This window comes from Chelonoidis abingdonii, chromosome 2, assembly GCF_003597395.2.
Source record: "Chelonoidis abingdonii isolate Lonesome George chromosome 2, CheloAbing_2.0, whole genome shotgun sequence".
NCBI classification, from domain to species: Eukaryota; Metazoa; Chordata; order Testudines; family Testudinidae; genus Chelonoidis; species Chelonoidis abingdonii.
In genome coordinates, this window is record NC_133770.1 from 161470825 (window position 1) to 161487336 (window position 16512).

A 16512-nucleotide genomic window follows, 5' to 3' on the forward strand; every position below is an offset into this window, starting at 1 on the left:
TACAATACAACACTAGTTTAGTTATATAATATATAGACTTATAGAGAGAGACCTTCTAAAAAACATTAAAATGTATGACCGGCACACGAAACCTTAAATTAGAGTGAATAAATGAAGACTCGGCACACCACTTCTGAAAGGTTGCCGACCCCTGCAGTAGCACTTAACTGCACGGGGCACCATTGTGCTATGCCTGTAGTAAAGATACAGTCCATTCTCCCAAAACTCTACCCAATCTTGTTTTAATTGAGTTCCACTGACTTTCTTCGGAATGTGGTTGAAAACAGAGGTTTATGGGTTGTGCTACGAGCAAACAATCTCCATTTTGCTCCTCCACATGGATTGTATATTTGATTTTTCATCAGTACAATTGCTTGCTATTCCTATCTTATTTCACCTTGGGACAGAACAACAGCACCGACCTTTTACAAAGAGTGTGAGGAAGTTTACTAGCAGGCATGCTTACAGTGCAGGAGCCACACACATCTTAACAATCTGTCTAATGGCACTCTACCTCAACCCTCTTTCTACACACACTCTACAGCAGAATGACAAAGAAAACGAGAGTGCAGCTCTTTCATCACCCAGTCCAATGAATGGCAACTGCTCCATACAATCCTCCAGACAGGCAATGTCAAACACAGTTACTGTACTGATCTCCTGGAGACACAAAGAAGACTAACATCATGCCTGTGAGTTGTTAATACTAATAAATCTCATTTCTAGAGCATTTTCATTCCCCAGTTCACCTACAAGAATTAATTCGTTTATCACTGAAATGCAGCCACCTCTGGTATGCAGATCACCAATCAAACACCATAAGAGAGGGAACTTTGGCCAAGGACATCGAGGGACTTCTCAGCTCACATAAAAAAAGCACTGCACCATTTTTAAAACCTGTATAGAGCAGACAGACCTTGTTTTTATCTCATTCAAAAGACCAGCACATGGCAAACTGCAGCATACTCAACCTACCTGCCTTGGCAAAATAAAAGATTGAGTCAGGCCTGCTGGGATTCAGGCCTGTGCTGCTGATGAACATTAGTATTTCAAACCTGCTGTTTAGACTAACAAGCCATCTCCAATGTCTGTTACATACACTACACATGTGCAATATACAAGCCTAGTTCACTGGTATATGAAATCTATTGCTGACTAAGCATCACGTGCACAGTTCTTTCTGAATCAAGAGTTCAGTTCACGCAAACATTTCACTCACCTGCCAGGAGAAAGCGACATCCTTTCTACCTTGCTGTCCGCAACTGGCATGACATTTGGTGATGGAAAGGTGGGTTGCACTGGCATGACTGTTTTAGGTTTGGCCTCCATATCACCCATGCCCCTGCCTAAGATGCCTCGACCTGAATGAAGGGATAGATTCAAAACATGCCTGAAGAAATCTCCCAAATTATGGAAGAGGTTTCTTTATTAGTTTAAATACTACACCACAAAACAGCCTTTACTGGAACAGAACCTTATACAAGGCTGGGATAACTTACCCAAAGGCTGAACTGCCCGTCCCAAGGCAGGTCTCGGGATTGTCTCAAAACCAAGTCCTTGGAACATGGAATGCAGGGTTGTGACAGACGGAAGAGGTTCCTGCAGAAAGCCAAAGGATAAAGCTTTAAAGAATGGATAAAGAAGCCTCATTAAGACCTAAACAGAACAATCTCAATGATTAGCTGTACTTCCAAGATACATATCATGAAGAAACTCTCTCTTAAGTAAGGAAAGCCTCCTTAAGATTTCTCTATAGAGGCAGCTTATTTGACAGCAGTGTTTTCCTGCAACCTAAGCAGACCAAAAGCAGAGTTTTCTCAGTTTTTCCCCAACAAATATCCACTTGCTGCAGCTGTAAGGTTTCCCTGCACAGGTTTGTAAATTACAGACCTCAGGTTACACATTCACAACAGCCAAGCAACAATTAAATTCTAAAGTTAAAGCTTTTTAACTTAAAACTATTACAAAGCCAGTTGAATTACAGTGACATTCTTATCTTATAATAAAGTCATAAATTTTTGTTCCACATCTTAGTAGATAGCATTCTAGGAAGATGGCCGCTAGTCATCCAACTGAGCCCCCACAGAAAAGTAAGTGATGAAACATGGCCAGGCCTCTTAAGAGCAAGAGAACGAATGCTCAGACATCATCCATGCTGCAAAGAGTATATTCAGTTTATTCCACTAGTCAACATCATCAGACACAGCGATAAGAACTGCTATTCAGTTCCACCTGTTTAGGTTAATGTTAATATAATATCCTTAGCTAGAACAAAAACACTAATAGCAGTGAATGTATTATTTTCTAATCAATTAGTATGTTATCACTGATCCGTAGACACCTAACCAGAGACATTCTGTCTTGGACAGCTTACAGTCTAGAAATACAGTTGTCATAGAAAGTCTCTGATTAAGTTACTTAGATACTGTTATATTAAGAATTTAAAATATCAAAAGTCATATTTTGCTACACTTCTTAAAGACTACCTTGATGGGAAGAAGCTGTAATTTTGAAGGGGGAAGTGAGTAAAATGAATGAGCACGTTATATCACTCTCTTTAAGGAGTGGAGCAAAACTTACTTCTACCAATCCTGTCCAAGAGGTCTCACTGCAAACAAGACATTTTAGATTAGAGTCGAAATGACCCAGAGCAATTAAATGAAATCTAAATATTTGATAGGGGAGGTGTCAAAGTCTTATTCTCACTTCAGACTTTAGCATCCAGGAAGTGGGGACCTGCATGTACCCCTCTAAACTTAATTTTTAGCTTAGCTTTGATAATGCTGCCACCAGCCAAAACATAGTGTTTGGTACACTTTCTGTCCCCCAAAAACCTTCCCTGGGGAACCCAAGACCCAAATCCCTTGGGTCTTAAAACAAAGAGGAATAAACCATTCCCTCTCCTTCCTTTCCCCCCCACCTAGCCCTGGTGAGTTTACTGTGATTCAAACTCCTTGAATCTTAAAACAGAGAGGAATTTACCTTCCCCCCTCCTCCTTTCCCTCACTAATTCCTGGTGAGTTCAGACCTAGTCCCCTTGGGTCTTATGCAAGGGAAAAAAATCAATCAGGTTCTTAAAAAGAAAAGCTTTGAATTAGAGAAGGAAAAAGTAAAAATTATTTCTGTAAAATCAAGATGGAAAATGTTTACAGGGTCTCAGCTTTACATAGACCAGAGGGACTCCCTCCCCTCTAGCATAAGTATAAGTTACAGCAAACAGAGGTAAAATATCTTTCCAGCACAATACACATTTGCAAATAAAGAAAACAAACAAAAGGACGATTCTGCCTTCTAGCTATTACTTACTATTTTGGACATGAGAGACTGTTTTAGAAAGATTGGAAAAAACTGGTTGCAAGACTGGCTCCTCTTAATCCCAAGAGAGAACAAAGAACAACCCAAAAAGCACAAAGACTTCCCTCCACCAAGATTTGAAAGTATCTTGTCCCCCGACTGGTCCTTTGATCAGGTGTTAGCCAGGTTCACTGAGCTTCTTAACTCTTTACAGGTAACAGAGACATTAACCCTTAACTATCTGTTTATGACAGGAGGGAACTTTGGAGAGACAGGGCAGCAAGATCTAATCAATTTAAAATAAGTTAAAGATAGTTCCACACCTTGCACCAGCCAAAGCCCCTCAAACAATTATGACAACTTCTGTAATTTAAAAAAAAATGGTTTTCCTCCTGATTGTTGCTGTGAGAATAACTTACAACCACAGTAAGAGAAACTGACTATCTATACACAGGGGCGGCTCTAGGTATTTTGCCTGCCCCAAGCACTGCAGGCAGGCTGCCTTCGGGGGCATGCCTGTGGGAGGTCCTCCGGTTCTGCGGCTTCGGCATACCTGCCGCCACATTGCCGCCGAAACTGCAAGACCAGTGGACCTGCTGCAGGCAAGCCATCGAAGGCAGCCTGCCTCCCCCCTTACAGTGACCAGCAGGGCGCCTCCCACGGCTTGCTGTCCCAGGCACACGCTTGGCGTGCTGGTGCCTGGAGCCGTCTCGTCTGTACAGAGGAAAGGGAAACTGACCCTTTGCAAAGTGCTGGCCGACAGAGAGTAGACAAATTAAGGTTATGTTTACACTGGAGCTGGAGGGTGTAATTTCCAGCTCAAGCAGACATACTTGTGCTAGCTCTGATCAAGCTAGCAAGCTAAAAATAGAAGTACAGCTGGAGCAGCACGATGGACTAGCCACCCAAGTACGTAACTAGGATCTTGGATGGGGTTATACTTGGGGCAGGGCTAGCGCATCCCACTGATCATGCTGCCATAAATACACTGCTATTTTTAGTATGCCAGCTTGATTAGAGCTAGGGCAAGTTTGTCTATTCAACCTGGAAATGACACTTTCTAACAAACATATCCTAAGAGAGATAAATATCTCCCTCCATCTAACCCATCAGTTATGGAAATCCCAGTCATTCCCCTGGCTCAGCCAGTCTGTGCATCACCCAACACAATAGTGCCGTGACTGGGATTTCTAGGCAGTACTGTAATACAAATAAAAAAACAAATAGGCAAGATGTTCCCAGTGAGACATATGACTTTGACAGCGATGGTGCCCCACTGGAACATTTACCTGCTGTATCAGCCCTGCTGGCTGCCGTGGCTCTTCTGGCACCCTCTGCATCCTGGTGGTACATGGAAGGGACACTGCCCTGCCACGGATCAGAAGCTCAGGCTGAGGCAGGTGCAGCTGAGGCCCAGGCATGCGGGGCCCACAGGGCATGCGAAAGGGGGCAGTGCCCTGGAAAGGGGGCCTCCGGGAATCCATGGCGAGGCTGTCGGGAAGAAAACACATGTGGCACAAAGGCACAGACGAGGCTGCGTGTGCGTGGGGGGGTCGGGTCACCAACAGGCCAGGGACCTGGGTACAATCCCCTGCCTGGCATCTAGGGAGGCAGCTCAGGGCCGAACCTCCCCAGGGCCAGGCTCTAGTGCTGCACTCCACGTACAGTGCCCATCGCTGTAACACCAGCGCACCTCCGCCCCAGGGACCCGCCCCTCCCCCTCCCCCTCCCCCCACAGGGGACAGGATCCAACCTGCCGCCCCGCGGGGGGCGGGGATCCAGCCCGTCCCAGGCTCCTCCTCTCGAGAAGGGGGGTTTCGGCCCGGCCCTGCCCCCGGCGCTAGGAGCTGCCCTCACCGGGCCGGCCACGCGCTCTACACAACTCTCCCTCTTCTCGCGCTCAAAGTCAAGCCTCCGCGCCTCGCCCTGACGCCCGGCTCCACGGCTGCCCTCCATTGGGCCACGCCTCCGTCTTTCACTCAGCTCCATCCTCCCATTGGAGACTATCCCCACAGGGGCCCGCCCATGTCAGTGTCCTTGCCTGGGAGCTACCAAACTCGAGGGGAAAGTGGAGTGGGGGCAGAACAACGGTATTATCCTCCAGTGAATAGTACAGCTGGCTGCCCAGGTGAAATAGCAGTATCACCACCCCCACATAGTGAATGGTGAAGCCCATGTGCTCGTCGCCCTCACGTGGTGTTCTGTCTTTGTCCTGGCAGAGAGGTGCCTCTAATAGTTAAATTTCAATTAAAAACAACCGAATTTAGAATGTAGTACAAGTAGCCAGCTCCTTTTCCTGCTGATAGAGTGGGGCAAAGGAGAGACAAGGAGAAAAGATAACACAAAAAATGGAAATAAAAAATTTGGCTTTTCCGTTCTTAGTTTTTAAATTAAACAAACGAAAAAAATCTACAAATTGTTCATTTAAAAAGATCCCTTTTTCATTGAAAAGACTGAATGAAAAATTGCAACTATCCCAAGATTTCAGCATGCTATAAAACATTAATCAATAAAACTGCACAACCCCCTTGCGTGCTAGGCATTATTACCAAATGGGGAAACTGAGGCAGAGTGAAGCAACCTGCCTAGGGTAATCTATTTACTTAGCTAGTAAACTATTTGGGTCAGGGACCATGTTTTTGTTCAGTGTTTGTACAGCGCCTAACACAGTGGTTCTCAGACTTTTGTACTGGTGACTTCTTTCACACAGCAAGCCTCTGAGTGCAGCCCCTCCCTTATAAATTAAAACCTTTTTTATATTAGCACTATTATAAATGCTGGAGGTGAAGTGAGGTTTGGGGTGGAGGCTGACAGTTCATGTCATGACCTGCATATAATAACCTCATGATCCCCAGTTTGAGAACCCCTAACACAATGAAGTCCAGGTTCATGGCAGGGGCTTCTAGGCTAGGCGATACTGCAGAGCCAGAAGGGAAACCAGCAGTCCTCAAGAGTTTAGTCACAACAGCTTAGTAGAGGGAGAGGGAAGGGCTACAGACATTTCTTAGCCAGGTAAAACTCATTCTCTCTGTCCTTGTTGCCATCTGGAGTGCTTTGCCCAGACAGGAGGACACTGCAGTGAGTGAGCAAGTATGTCTCTGCCCGACTCTCAGAGTATAATGCTCCTTTTCCCCAGGATGCACGGGGTGGGGTGGAGTGGGGTGGGATTGGGGGAGTAATGGAGTTCCGTGTTGTGGAGTCTCTCCTTGGGAAGGGGACCATGTGTTTGCTGTGGAGTTTAAAGGGCCATAAGCCATTTAATGTGGATGTAAGATCTTAACTACAGTTTCTGCTAAGAGCTTTTCATATAGGCCCAAAGTCCACAGCTTGGCCTGGGCCATGAGGACTGGCTAACAGAGAACAATACATAGCTAAAATAAAGCTGGAGTAATCAAATAACCTTGTGTGTTTCAAATCAGTGAGCAGAGTCAGCATAACTCCGAATATAATTGGGCAACCTTATCGTGAGTTATAGACACATGAAGTGCTGAGAAAGGCCTCAGGGTTACTCCCTAATGCAGGGAGTAGATAGTGGTACAATACCTCTCAGATCCCAGACAGAGTTCAGAAAGAGGCCTAATATGATTGACATGAATCATGATACCTTCCCCTCACAGATGTATGCCAATCCTAGGCCACAGAAATGCAACGGTAAATTTATAGACTATTGTGTACTAATTACTGCTTTTTTGCTTTAAATCTCCGGGAATGTACCTGTTGGTCAACTGGGAGAGCTGCTACCTCATTCCCCTGAACCTCAAAATTAGAATTGAACCTATACACTTTAATAAACATAGTTTAAAAGTAATTATCTGTATATCAGCAATATATTAATTTAAGCCTTGGGCAAAGCCATTACGTAATCTTTTAAACAATTGGCTTATTGTGCTTATCTTGTCTTGCTGCTAAAACCTATCCATGAGGCTTAAAACCCCCCATCCCTGTTGCTTCTCTCCGCCCAATAAATACCCTATATCATCTATTGTAATTAATTGTTCTGCAGTGTCTCTGAGCCTAATAATCAAGGTAACACTCCACCAGCACTGTCCGTAATAAACTCCTGTGCTTAACTCTACACCAGTGGTCCCCAATCTTTTTTGTCTGACGGGCGCCAGATAACGAGCCACGGAGGACCATGGCGGCAGATGAGCATCAGCTGAAATTTCGCTGACAAGCAGCAACGTCAACAGGCCTTGCCGCCAAAATGCTGCTGACAAGCAGTGTCATCCAGAGGCGTCACCACCGAAATGCTACTGAAAATCGGCGGCACTTCGGCAGCAACGCTTCTGGATGATGCAGCTTGTCGGCGGCATTTCAGTGGATGCTCATCCCCAGGCCAGTACACAGGTGCACTTAGATGCCCTGGCAGGCACCATGTTGGAAACCCCTGATCTACACAGTGTGAATTTATGTTCCTTCAGATTGAGTCCTTTCTGTCCCACCTGGGTCCCTGGGGAGCTGTATTCAGCACCATGGACAGCAACTCACAAGGCTGTGTGGCTCCAGAGCCTTGACCTTGAACCTGTTTTTGCTAGGCCTTCTGACTGGGAAACCCAGCCCACAGGTTCCTTTCTCCCTCTTTCTGTGTGCCTCACTCTGTCTTTGAAATTCACCCCTTTACTTCTCAGGACCTGAGCCAGCTCCTGCTGGAGATAATTAGCAACGGCCCCATTGCATTATTCAGTGGAATTAGAATCATAGCATCATAGAACATCAGGGTTAGAAGGGACCTCAGGAGGTCATCTAGTCCAACCCCCTGCTCAAAGCAAGACCAATCCCCAGACAGATTTTTACCCCCGTTCCCTAAATGGCCCCGTCAAGGATTGAACTCACAACCCTGGGTTTAGCAGGCCAATGCTCAAACCACTGAATTAGAAAGATCAAGTCCTCTAATCCCTGTGCTCTAGGCCTAGGCCAAATTCAGATTTGGCTTGCACCAGGTCTGAATTTGACTCTCCATGGTGAGTCTTGTCCCAGGCAAGGGTGTTCCAGATTTGTTTTCCTCTCTCCTTTTCACTATGGCTTGCATTACCTTTTCCTGAACATCAGCCAGCTCCTGTGGGACTGTTCAAATCCTATTGATGATGACAGGATTTGAAGTCATTCAGCACCTGATAGTACTGGACACTCTATTAGCATAAAGCATTTATCTCCATCTGTAAGTACTTTTGGTGACCTTTGCGTGTCTTCTTGCCCTTAGAAATTTATGTATAAATCCTTGTTTTTAGTGTGTCTGTATAATTTATTTGTGGGGTCTCAAAGAGAGATTTCATCTGTTCCATGCTATCAAACTATATCTTTCATATTGTTTTAGTAGACTTAAAGAAGGATTGAACTTTTAATATAACTTAAGTGGACACAAGTCAATTTTTTAAAAATAAATAACGTTTCCTATGCCAAGAATAATGTCTTAGAATATTAAAACTAACATGTTTTTTCGATCTAATTTCCTTCTCACCACAGCACAGTTTGTCCACATTTTGCATTTTTCTCATATGGACAATGAAAATAGGCTGGTCAGTTTTACTTCTATTCCTAAGCAGTTTCACTTTCAGGTTTTCATGCACCATTCCAGTGTCCCAATATCTGGGCTGTCAATGCTCTTATGGGAAACGTTGCAGTCAAACCAAAGAGGAACTGTTTATAATGTAATTTATTCTGCTCAGTGTTTGCTTGCTAATCTGATTATCCTGCCTTCTCCCCTAATTTATGGTCCAAAACACTCATTGACCACAGTGGTGCAGAACTGGGCCCCAAATATTTGTGGGATAGTCCAGGTGGAAATATTTGAGTGCCCATGATTTGAGAGTGTCTGATTTCACGGGTATGCTTTTTAACTACTGTATTTTGATGTGCCATGATAATAGGCGCTGTAAACATCAGTACAATTACTACTAATATTAGATTTTGAAAAACCTTTACAAAAACCCAAGCCTTCCTGAGAGTATCAATGAAATGTCTTTGCAAAAAATATTCAGATCCTTAAACATCTGCTTTTTCATCCATGCTACTGGCATTTTTAAAGAATGTACCATTTTATTATGGCTACAGCTGTTTTACATATATAGAGTTCTTGAGGATATGGAGTGTCATTTCCTCAAGTGGGTGTCTGTTACAGCTATCCTCCTATTCCATTTTGTCTCTTACGGCTGTCCCCACACTCCATTTTGTTTTTGTTCTCCTGTGGCCTCCCCTCCCTGGCTGTTAAGTTGTTTAGCAGGGCCACTGCCCTTCTCAAAGGGAGGGTCCCTTAAAGTTGTTTAGCAGAGCCATTGCCCTTCTCAAAGGGATGGCCACTCTGGTGCTAAGTGCGACCCACTGCCTGCTTCAAAGGCTCTAGTCCTGTTCACTCCACCCTTGTTAAAACCTGGGCCTCAGTGCTAGGGTGGACAATGTCCGCAGTTGCAACAGGCTATTGGTTTTTAAGGTCCTGGCACGACGTCATAGGCCTTCACATGTGCTTCTGAGTCACCTATCTGCAACAGGACCTCTGCCCTACGACATTGTCCTCTGCTGCTCAACCCTCCTTTCTTCTTTTTTTCTTTTCTCTGTCCCCTGCTCTGAGCCAATCCAAAAGCTACTGCGTTTGGGAAAACTGCCCACAGTTTGCCCTTAAAACCAGACCATTCCTGATCCAGACCTCAGAAAGGTCATCGCATTGGCTTTTGCCTGGTCTGATCCAGGCCACGGTTCTGGCGGGCTCTTTCTCCCTCTCGTTATCTTTTGAGCCGTCACGTTTTCTTTGAGCCCACCCCACACAGAACGACATGCTGGCCTGCACACGATCTCCTGATCATCTGACGACTGTACCCAGCCTCTGATCGATTTTGCTGTTTTACCCTCTGTGCTCTCCTCTTGCGGGCTGCGTAAGCCACACTCTCCTGGTGCAACTCTCTCCTGTGAAATTCTATACTTCTCTATTCTTACTTATCCTTACGCTGCTCTCCCTCTTCCCCGACAGACTTTAACAAAACCACAGCATCAGCTGTGGTTAAGTACCGGCTTTTTAGAGATCTGTTCTGTATTGTTTCCTGTAAGCTTATGGTTTCAGAAATTCGTTCGCACCTCTGCTCGGTTCTCCGTCACTTGCTAATTTGTGTCAGTCTTCGGTTCAGCTTAGGGTCATCAGATAAGCATTTTCGCTGTGTTCTGTATCAGTTTCGGTGGTTAAATCTGTCTCCTGCTCGGCCACCGCAGCTCTCCCGTCCACCCCATACTCAGCCTCTCCTTCCTGCCTGCTTTAAACCTGCGCCTGCATGCCTCCTGTCCTTGATCATAGTGAGTCATTAAACCTGCACCTGCTGGCCTCTGTCTCCTGAAGTTAAATTCCCTCTGCTCTCTGCGGTTTAAACCTGCAGCCTGGCCCTGCTCTCTGTCTCCTGAAGCTCTCTCTCTCTTTCTCTTTTTAATCCCTCCTCCACACTGTCCTATTACCCCAAACCCAATTGTATTACTGCAGTCTAGCATAAACCCATTGGTTACCTTTTCTCTCTACGACAACTCACATTTTACATTTATAGCCACTGTGAGCGACATTTTACCTAAGAGTTGGTATCTTCACACATTTTCCATAACTGTAGTTGGCTATATGCTTGCTGTGACATCACCTTTTATATAGAAATTGTTAGCTACTTGTTACATTTACTCAGTGTTAATTGGTTACACACTTATTGTAAACCCAACTAGTGAAACCCCTATATCTATTTGCTAAAAGAAACCCCTCCCAATTGTCTACTTCACAAACCCATACCCCTCACTATTGAATTTTCCCTGTTTTTTGCATTTTCTTAATAAAGTTTATTTTGCACCCCACTTGTGTGGTAATTGCTCCCCAAGATCCCATATACCTGCTGGCAGGGACAGTGGGCAGCCTCATTTCAGATTTGTCATCATTATGAGAATGCCACTTGCAGGTACACGGGCTGCAGCATTCTCACACTGACTGCTGTCTTTGTCTTTCCTGTTTGTGGCAGGCTTAGTTCCCAACTTCGGAGCCAGCAGCACATAGAGATACTGTTTGGAGAGATCTCCAAAGACCTCCTAACCTGGACTCTGATGTGGAACTAGGTGCTGGGTCTTCCTGTCTGCCTGATGGTCTTTAGGGCTGCTACCTACTACAACATCACATGAGTCTCAGATGCCCTGGACTCCACTCAGAAACAGAGGATGAACCTTAGGAAAAAAAGATATGGAGCTTCAGGGATCATGCAGGTAGGTGTGAAGGTGAGGAAAGGAGGGGCACCTGTTAGAGAGACAGAGAGTCACCCACAGAAGGATGGCTGAGGACTTCCTGGAATATAGTTCCATTTTCATAAGGCCTTAAGCCTCCATCTCCCATTCTGAATAAAGGTTCTTGTGGGTTGCATACTGAAGGACATTTGTACAATGACTAAACACAATAAAATAACATAGGATTTGCCATACTGAGTAAAATCACTGGTCCATCTGGTCCAGTGCTCTGTTTCCAACAGGGACCTTAGCAGAGCCAGGAATATAAACCAAATCTCCTGAATCCCAATCCAGTACTCTACACCACTAGACCATGCTACCTCACATGTAGAAGCATATTAAAAATTTAATACACTGGAAAAGTTAATTTCTGAAAAGAGATTAATGTAATATTAATTTTCATATTTGATTCAATCAACTTTTAAAAAAATTCTGAATTGTAATGCTGCAGAAACCAGAAGACCTTGCCAGTTTTAGGCCATTCTTATCATAGAAACTGTGGTCTCATATATTGTGCTCAAAAAGTGCAGGGCCTGCAGATCTCAAGTAAGCTACAAGCTTGTCAGCAGTGAAGGAGCCAAACAGAGTCTCATTCTTATGCGCCTTGGAAGCTCAAAGAGGGCAACTTTAATGTCACACAGCGATCTGCCCAAAAATGCGTGATGCAAGAGAAAAATGAAACTTGCACCATTACAGGATAGTTACTTCCAACGACCACACAAAAAAGGTAAAAACAGATAATAATTAAATTAAAATTAATGATACCAAAATTCTTAACAAGTTTATGAGATTCCTTTTTATTTAGCCAAAGACAGAACTGAGACCATACCTGAATTTATACGTTTTATTAATTTAATGTCATAACTATTAATAAATATATTAATAAACAAGGAGTTACAGATAGCAAAGTAAGTTGATATGACAATCAAAGTTTAGTCTATGAATTTAACATGGAATATTCCAATATTTATCAAGTAGGTATAATCAAATCTAGTTAATTCATTTCACACATCATAAAAGGGTGATATTAGCAAGATTTTAGTACAGAACAGATTTAACTATCGGTATAAATCTTTGTAGAGAGGTCATTGTTCAATACTTAACTGGCAGAAATAGAAGTCAAAAGTTTGCCAGTTATTACACGTCAAAAAGATCAATAAGGTTTAAGGGATCCCCTACAGCTGCAGAAATGTTAACTTTTGAAAGTCTCTGGAGATATCTTTATTCTGCCAGGTCATCTTCATCCCAGATTTTGGAATTGGGAATGACAATAACAACTGAGGTAGCTAGGTAGGTCGTGGATCCCTGATGAGCTTAAAATTCAAACCTCAATGCTTTCAAACACCTACCCTAAATTAACTTTCACACCAATAAAATTGCACCAAACAGGCAACCTCAACTTTGCACTCTAAGTACATCTAATAATGTACATATACAAAAACATCTACGATTTTCAACAATTCACTGTAAACCAATACCTGAAAAACAATCATCACAAAATACTGCACCTCTACAAAAATACTAACACTTCACAGAAAAATGCCTACCTAAAACATCCAATCATCATCCTCGAGCATCCACTTAATTCAATAAGCATAAAAACCCATTAACACCACTATTACGATGTACATCAGTATACACAACTACCAAAAAATACTCTAGCTCTTCTGACACAATAGGTGCAAAGTTAAAATTGAATGTGTGGTACAGTTTGGTTGGTGTGACTGTTGAAGTAGAGTAGGTGTTTGAAAGTTGTGAAGTTGGGGGAGTAACTGCCAGTTTCCAGAACAACTTTTGATTTTGTTTGCTTGTTTTTAGCAATGTGTAAGAGATACAGAGCTTTAAAAATATTAACTTAGACGATATCTGGAGTAAATGTTAATCTTTTCAATGTTAACTTTTTTGAAGAGTTTTTTTTTTGGCAGGGGGGAGGCTTGAGGTGAGTGGAGAATACAAACACATGCCTTCCCTTCAGTTACATCTTTGCACTTCCAGTAGGAAATTATGATTTATTTTTAATAAAAGTAGTGCTTGTTTGTTTAAAGTCTCTGCATTACAGATTCACAATTTTTCCTTTATGCCTTCTGACAAACTTGTTAGTAAAAACAAAAAGTACATAAAGCATTAGTCGCTCACACTTAAGTCAAAGGAACATGTTTTCTAAGATGTGTGTAACTCTTTTACATAAAATCAGGTAGTCACCCTGATAAAATACTTTTAAAATACTTGGTTACATATCTACATGAAATCAACATTTAGATGCAACTAACCAGTTATATTGACAATTTCTAATTGGCAATAGGTAGAAACTTAGTATAATTTCACATGGCATCATTTCTATGGTACTGTTTTGGTATAAAAACGGGCTGAGAGAAAGGAGAAAGGTCAATAGTGTGCCTACGGAAAAAGGTTTTCCAATACTCTTCAGGGTGGCCACCCTAACATCTCAGTTTTCTTCCATCTTTTTCAAATAGTTTTTCAGCTTTGAACAACTTGTTGTAGCTAAGAGAGATTTTAAGAAAATAAAACTGACTTCTTGCTACACAGAAGTCCCAATCACCAAGCAATGACATGAAAATGACTTGTCAAGGAATCATAAAGATTAAGGTTAATTAATTTAATAAAAATTAAATCACTTTTCTACTAGAATGTGAAAGTGTGATGCAAAAAGCATGTTTATGGACTCATTAGTAAAAGACAATTAGAGAGGACATACATCATTATAAAATCAGATGACATATCAGTTCTCATGTGGCAGAAGTAGTTACTGAATTGAAAGGTGGTAGAAGGAAACTGTTCGCCACTCTTCAGTTTTGTGGTGCCACAAGTAATTGAGCTTCAGAGTTTGTTATATCCTGCCTATGAACATTAATCAGCCTTTGAAAGGTGACAGATGCAAGTGACTTTGTTCAATTTATCTTTCCAATATACTCATATACCATGGTGCTGGACATGGCATAAAACCTGAAAAAAAACACAAAAATATTATTTAAATGCCATGTTAATTACATTACACAAGAAATATTTAATATTGCTTAAGGAAATCAAGTAATGCATTACATTAGATGAATTTATGTTAATTATGTGAATTTATAGTATGATTTACCTTTGAAATAGATCACACAACTGTACTTTGCTCTCAGAATTTGTTTCCTTTCTCCTTCTTCACAGGCTGTTAGCGTCTCTTTTCTCATTTTTCTGTTGGGTGCTTCTGTTTTGTCCCATTCTCCTTTAGAAGATGTAAAAAGTGTCCAAGACAGTTGTAGCAGATGTGCAATGCTATTTGATATTCTAGATAAACAGAACAGAAATATGTTGCATGTTTAAAGACAGAACAAAATAAATTTAAAAAAGAAGTAGACAAAAGAATAAAGTACAGCTTCAGTCACTGAAAAAGAAGACTGATGTTCAAATTACAGGTATCCATTTCAAGCTCTAGAATGCACAAATAAAGTAGACATACCTATAGAACCAAAATGAAAAAAAAACTTTATTTCCTGAAAACAATGCATCAAAACTAAAAGAGGAATAATTAAAAGCAATTATCAATGTATTTTAAGAAAAATAACTCTACCTGACTCACTAAATTAGCATCATACATGGCCAGAAAAGAGGCACAGGAATGTTACCTAATCAACGCTATTTCAAAGCCAAAGTCTCCAAATTTCCCGTTGATACTTATTACACTAGGCAGTTAAAAAATCTTCATAGAAAATCAGGAGGAATGAGAAGATCAAGAGCAGCATGGAATTAACACACATAGATACCAGAACTAATGGAAACAGGAAAACTGTACAATCTGACTTATTAGAAAACTGCCACAGAACCTTCCCTTTCTGAGCTTACCAGCAACAGCAGCAGGATGTCGGATCTCCAAGAGCACAGTAAGCGGAGCAGAAAGCAGAAGACTTTGCTGCACAATTCCAGGCAAGTGGAAACGCAGTGCAAAGAGCCAGGACTCTGGACACAGTCTCATGGGGGCACCATAAATAGTGTCTGATGACACCTATACCCTGTTTACGGGGTGCTCATTCAGATCAGTGGGCTACACTTGACCTAATGCCAAGGGAATAGAGGGCCAAGACCAGATCCCTGATTACAGGGCGGTCACCCGCCTGAGGCTGTGAAGAAAGCACAAAGCCAAGAGACCCAAAGGGCCTTAGAGACCAAACCCTAGTTACAGGGAGGTCAAACTGCCCATGTTACTGAAATGGTTCCAATTCCACAGATTTCAAAAGAGGGATGCAACCTGTACCCTGATTAGAAGCTGGTGGCTGGGATTAGCCAAATAGCAGAGACCGTAACCTGAATTACAGGAAGGTCAAGCTCCTCAAACTAGCAAAGGACTCAGTATGTCCCATTCTGTAGATATTTGTGACATGCGCCCTGATTACAGGGCTATCATGCTGACTAGTTGGCCAGTGTACGGCGTAATGCCAAATGAGCAAGTGGCAAAGACCTGGACCCTAGTTACAGGGTGGTCACACTACTCAGGGTTCCACAGAGCTCAATATCCCCCCAGAAGGCAGAAGGACACAAACAATCCCTTCATTACAGGGTCAGGACTCAAACCAACCGGCTGAAGTAGCATGGTGGCAAAAGAACGAAAGGCAGACACCTGAACCCTCGATATAGGGTGGCCACGCTGCCCAAGTACTAGGGGATGCTGTACTTCCTGTGAGTCACAAGCACCTGAGCTAAATCCGCCTCTTTAAAGGCCAATCATTGTCATCAGCCCACTATAAGGAACTCAGCTTAAATGGAGAGACCAGATCCCTGTTTACAGGGTGGTCACACTGTCAAAGGCACTAAAAGATTACATCTGAGCCCTTACTCTTCCCTTTTGTGGGGAGGAGGAGGATAAATACATTAATAGACTTTGAGCTCTTTTTCCAGTTCTGAGAAGAGTAAAGAAAAAGCGCTGCAGCGATTTAACTAAAAAAAATGAAAATAACTAACTAAAAATTACAAAGCTTGCACACTCACTTG

The 16512-nt window shown here is 42.6% G+C and overlaps 1 protein-coding gene and 1 long non-coding RNA gene across 2 annotated transcripts in view; both read right to left on the reverse strand.

Annotated features, from left to right (window-relative positions):
• PIWIL2 (piwi like RNA-mediated gene silencing 2) overlaps positions 1-4778 on the reverse strand; it is a 35049-nt gene extending 30271 nt beyond the window's left edge. The window contains exons 1-3 of the mRNA XM_032800873.2: positions 4584-4778; positions 1500-1599; positions 1220-1361 (exon numbers count right to left, since the gene is read on the reverse strand). Of these exons, the coding sequence (XP_032656764.2) occupies positions 1220-1361; positions 1500-1599; positions 4584-4778 (437 nt within the window). The remainder of the gene's footprint in view (positions 1-1219; positions 1362-1499; positions 1600-4583) is intronic.
• A 7526-nt stretch (positions 4779-12304) lies between these two features.
• LOC116836907 (uncharacterized) lies at positions 12305-15523 on the reverse strand. The gene is made up of 3 exons (XR_004376559.2): positions 15370-15523; positions 14630-14814; positions 12305-14487 (listed from the first exon to the last, which is right to left on the reverse strand). It is a non-coding gene; the product is annotated as an uncharacterized LOC116836907 (long non-coding RNA).
• Between the last annotated feature and the right edge of the window lie 989 nt (positions 15524-16512).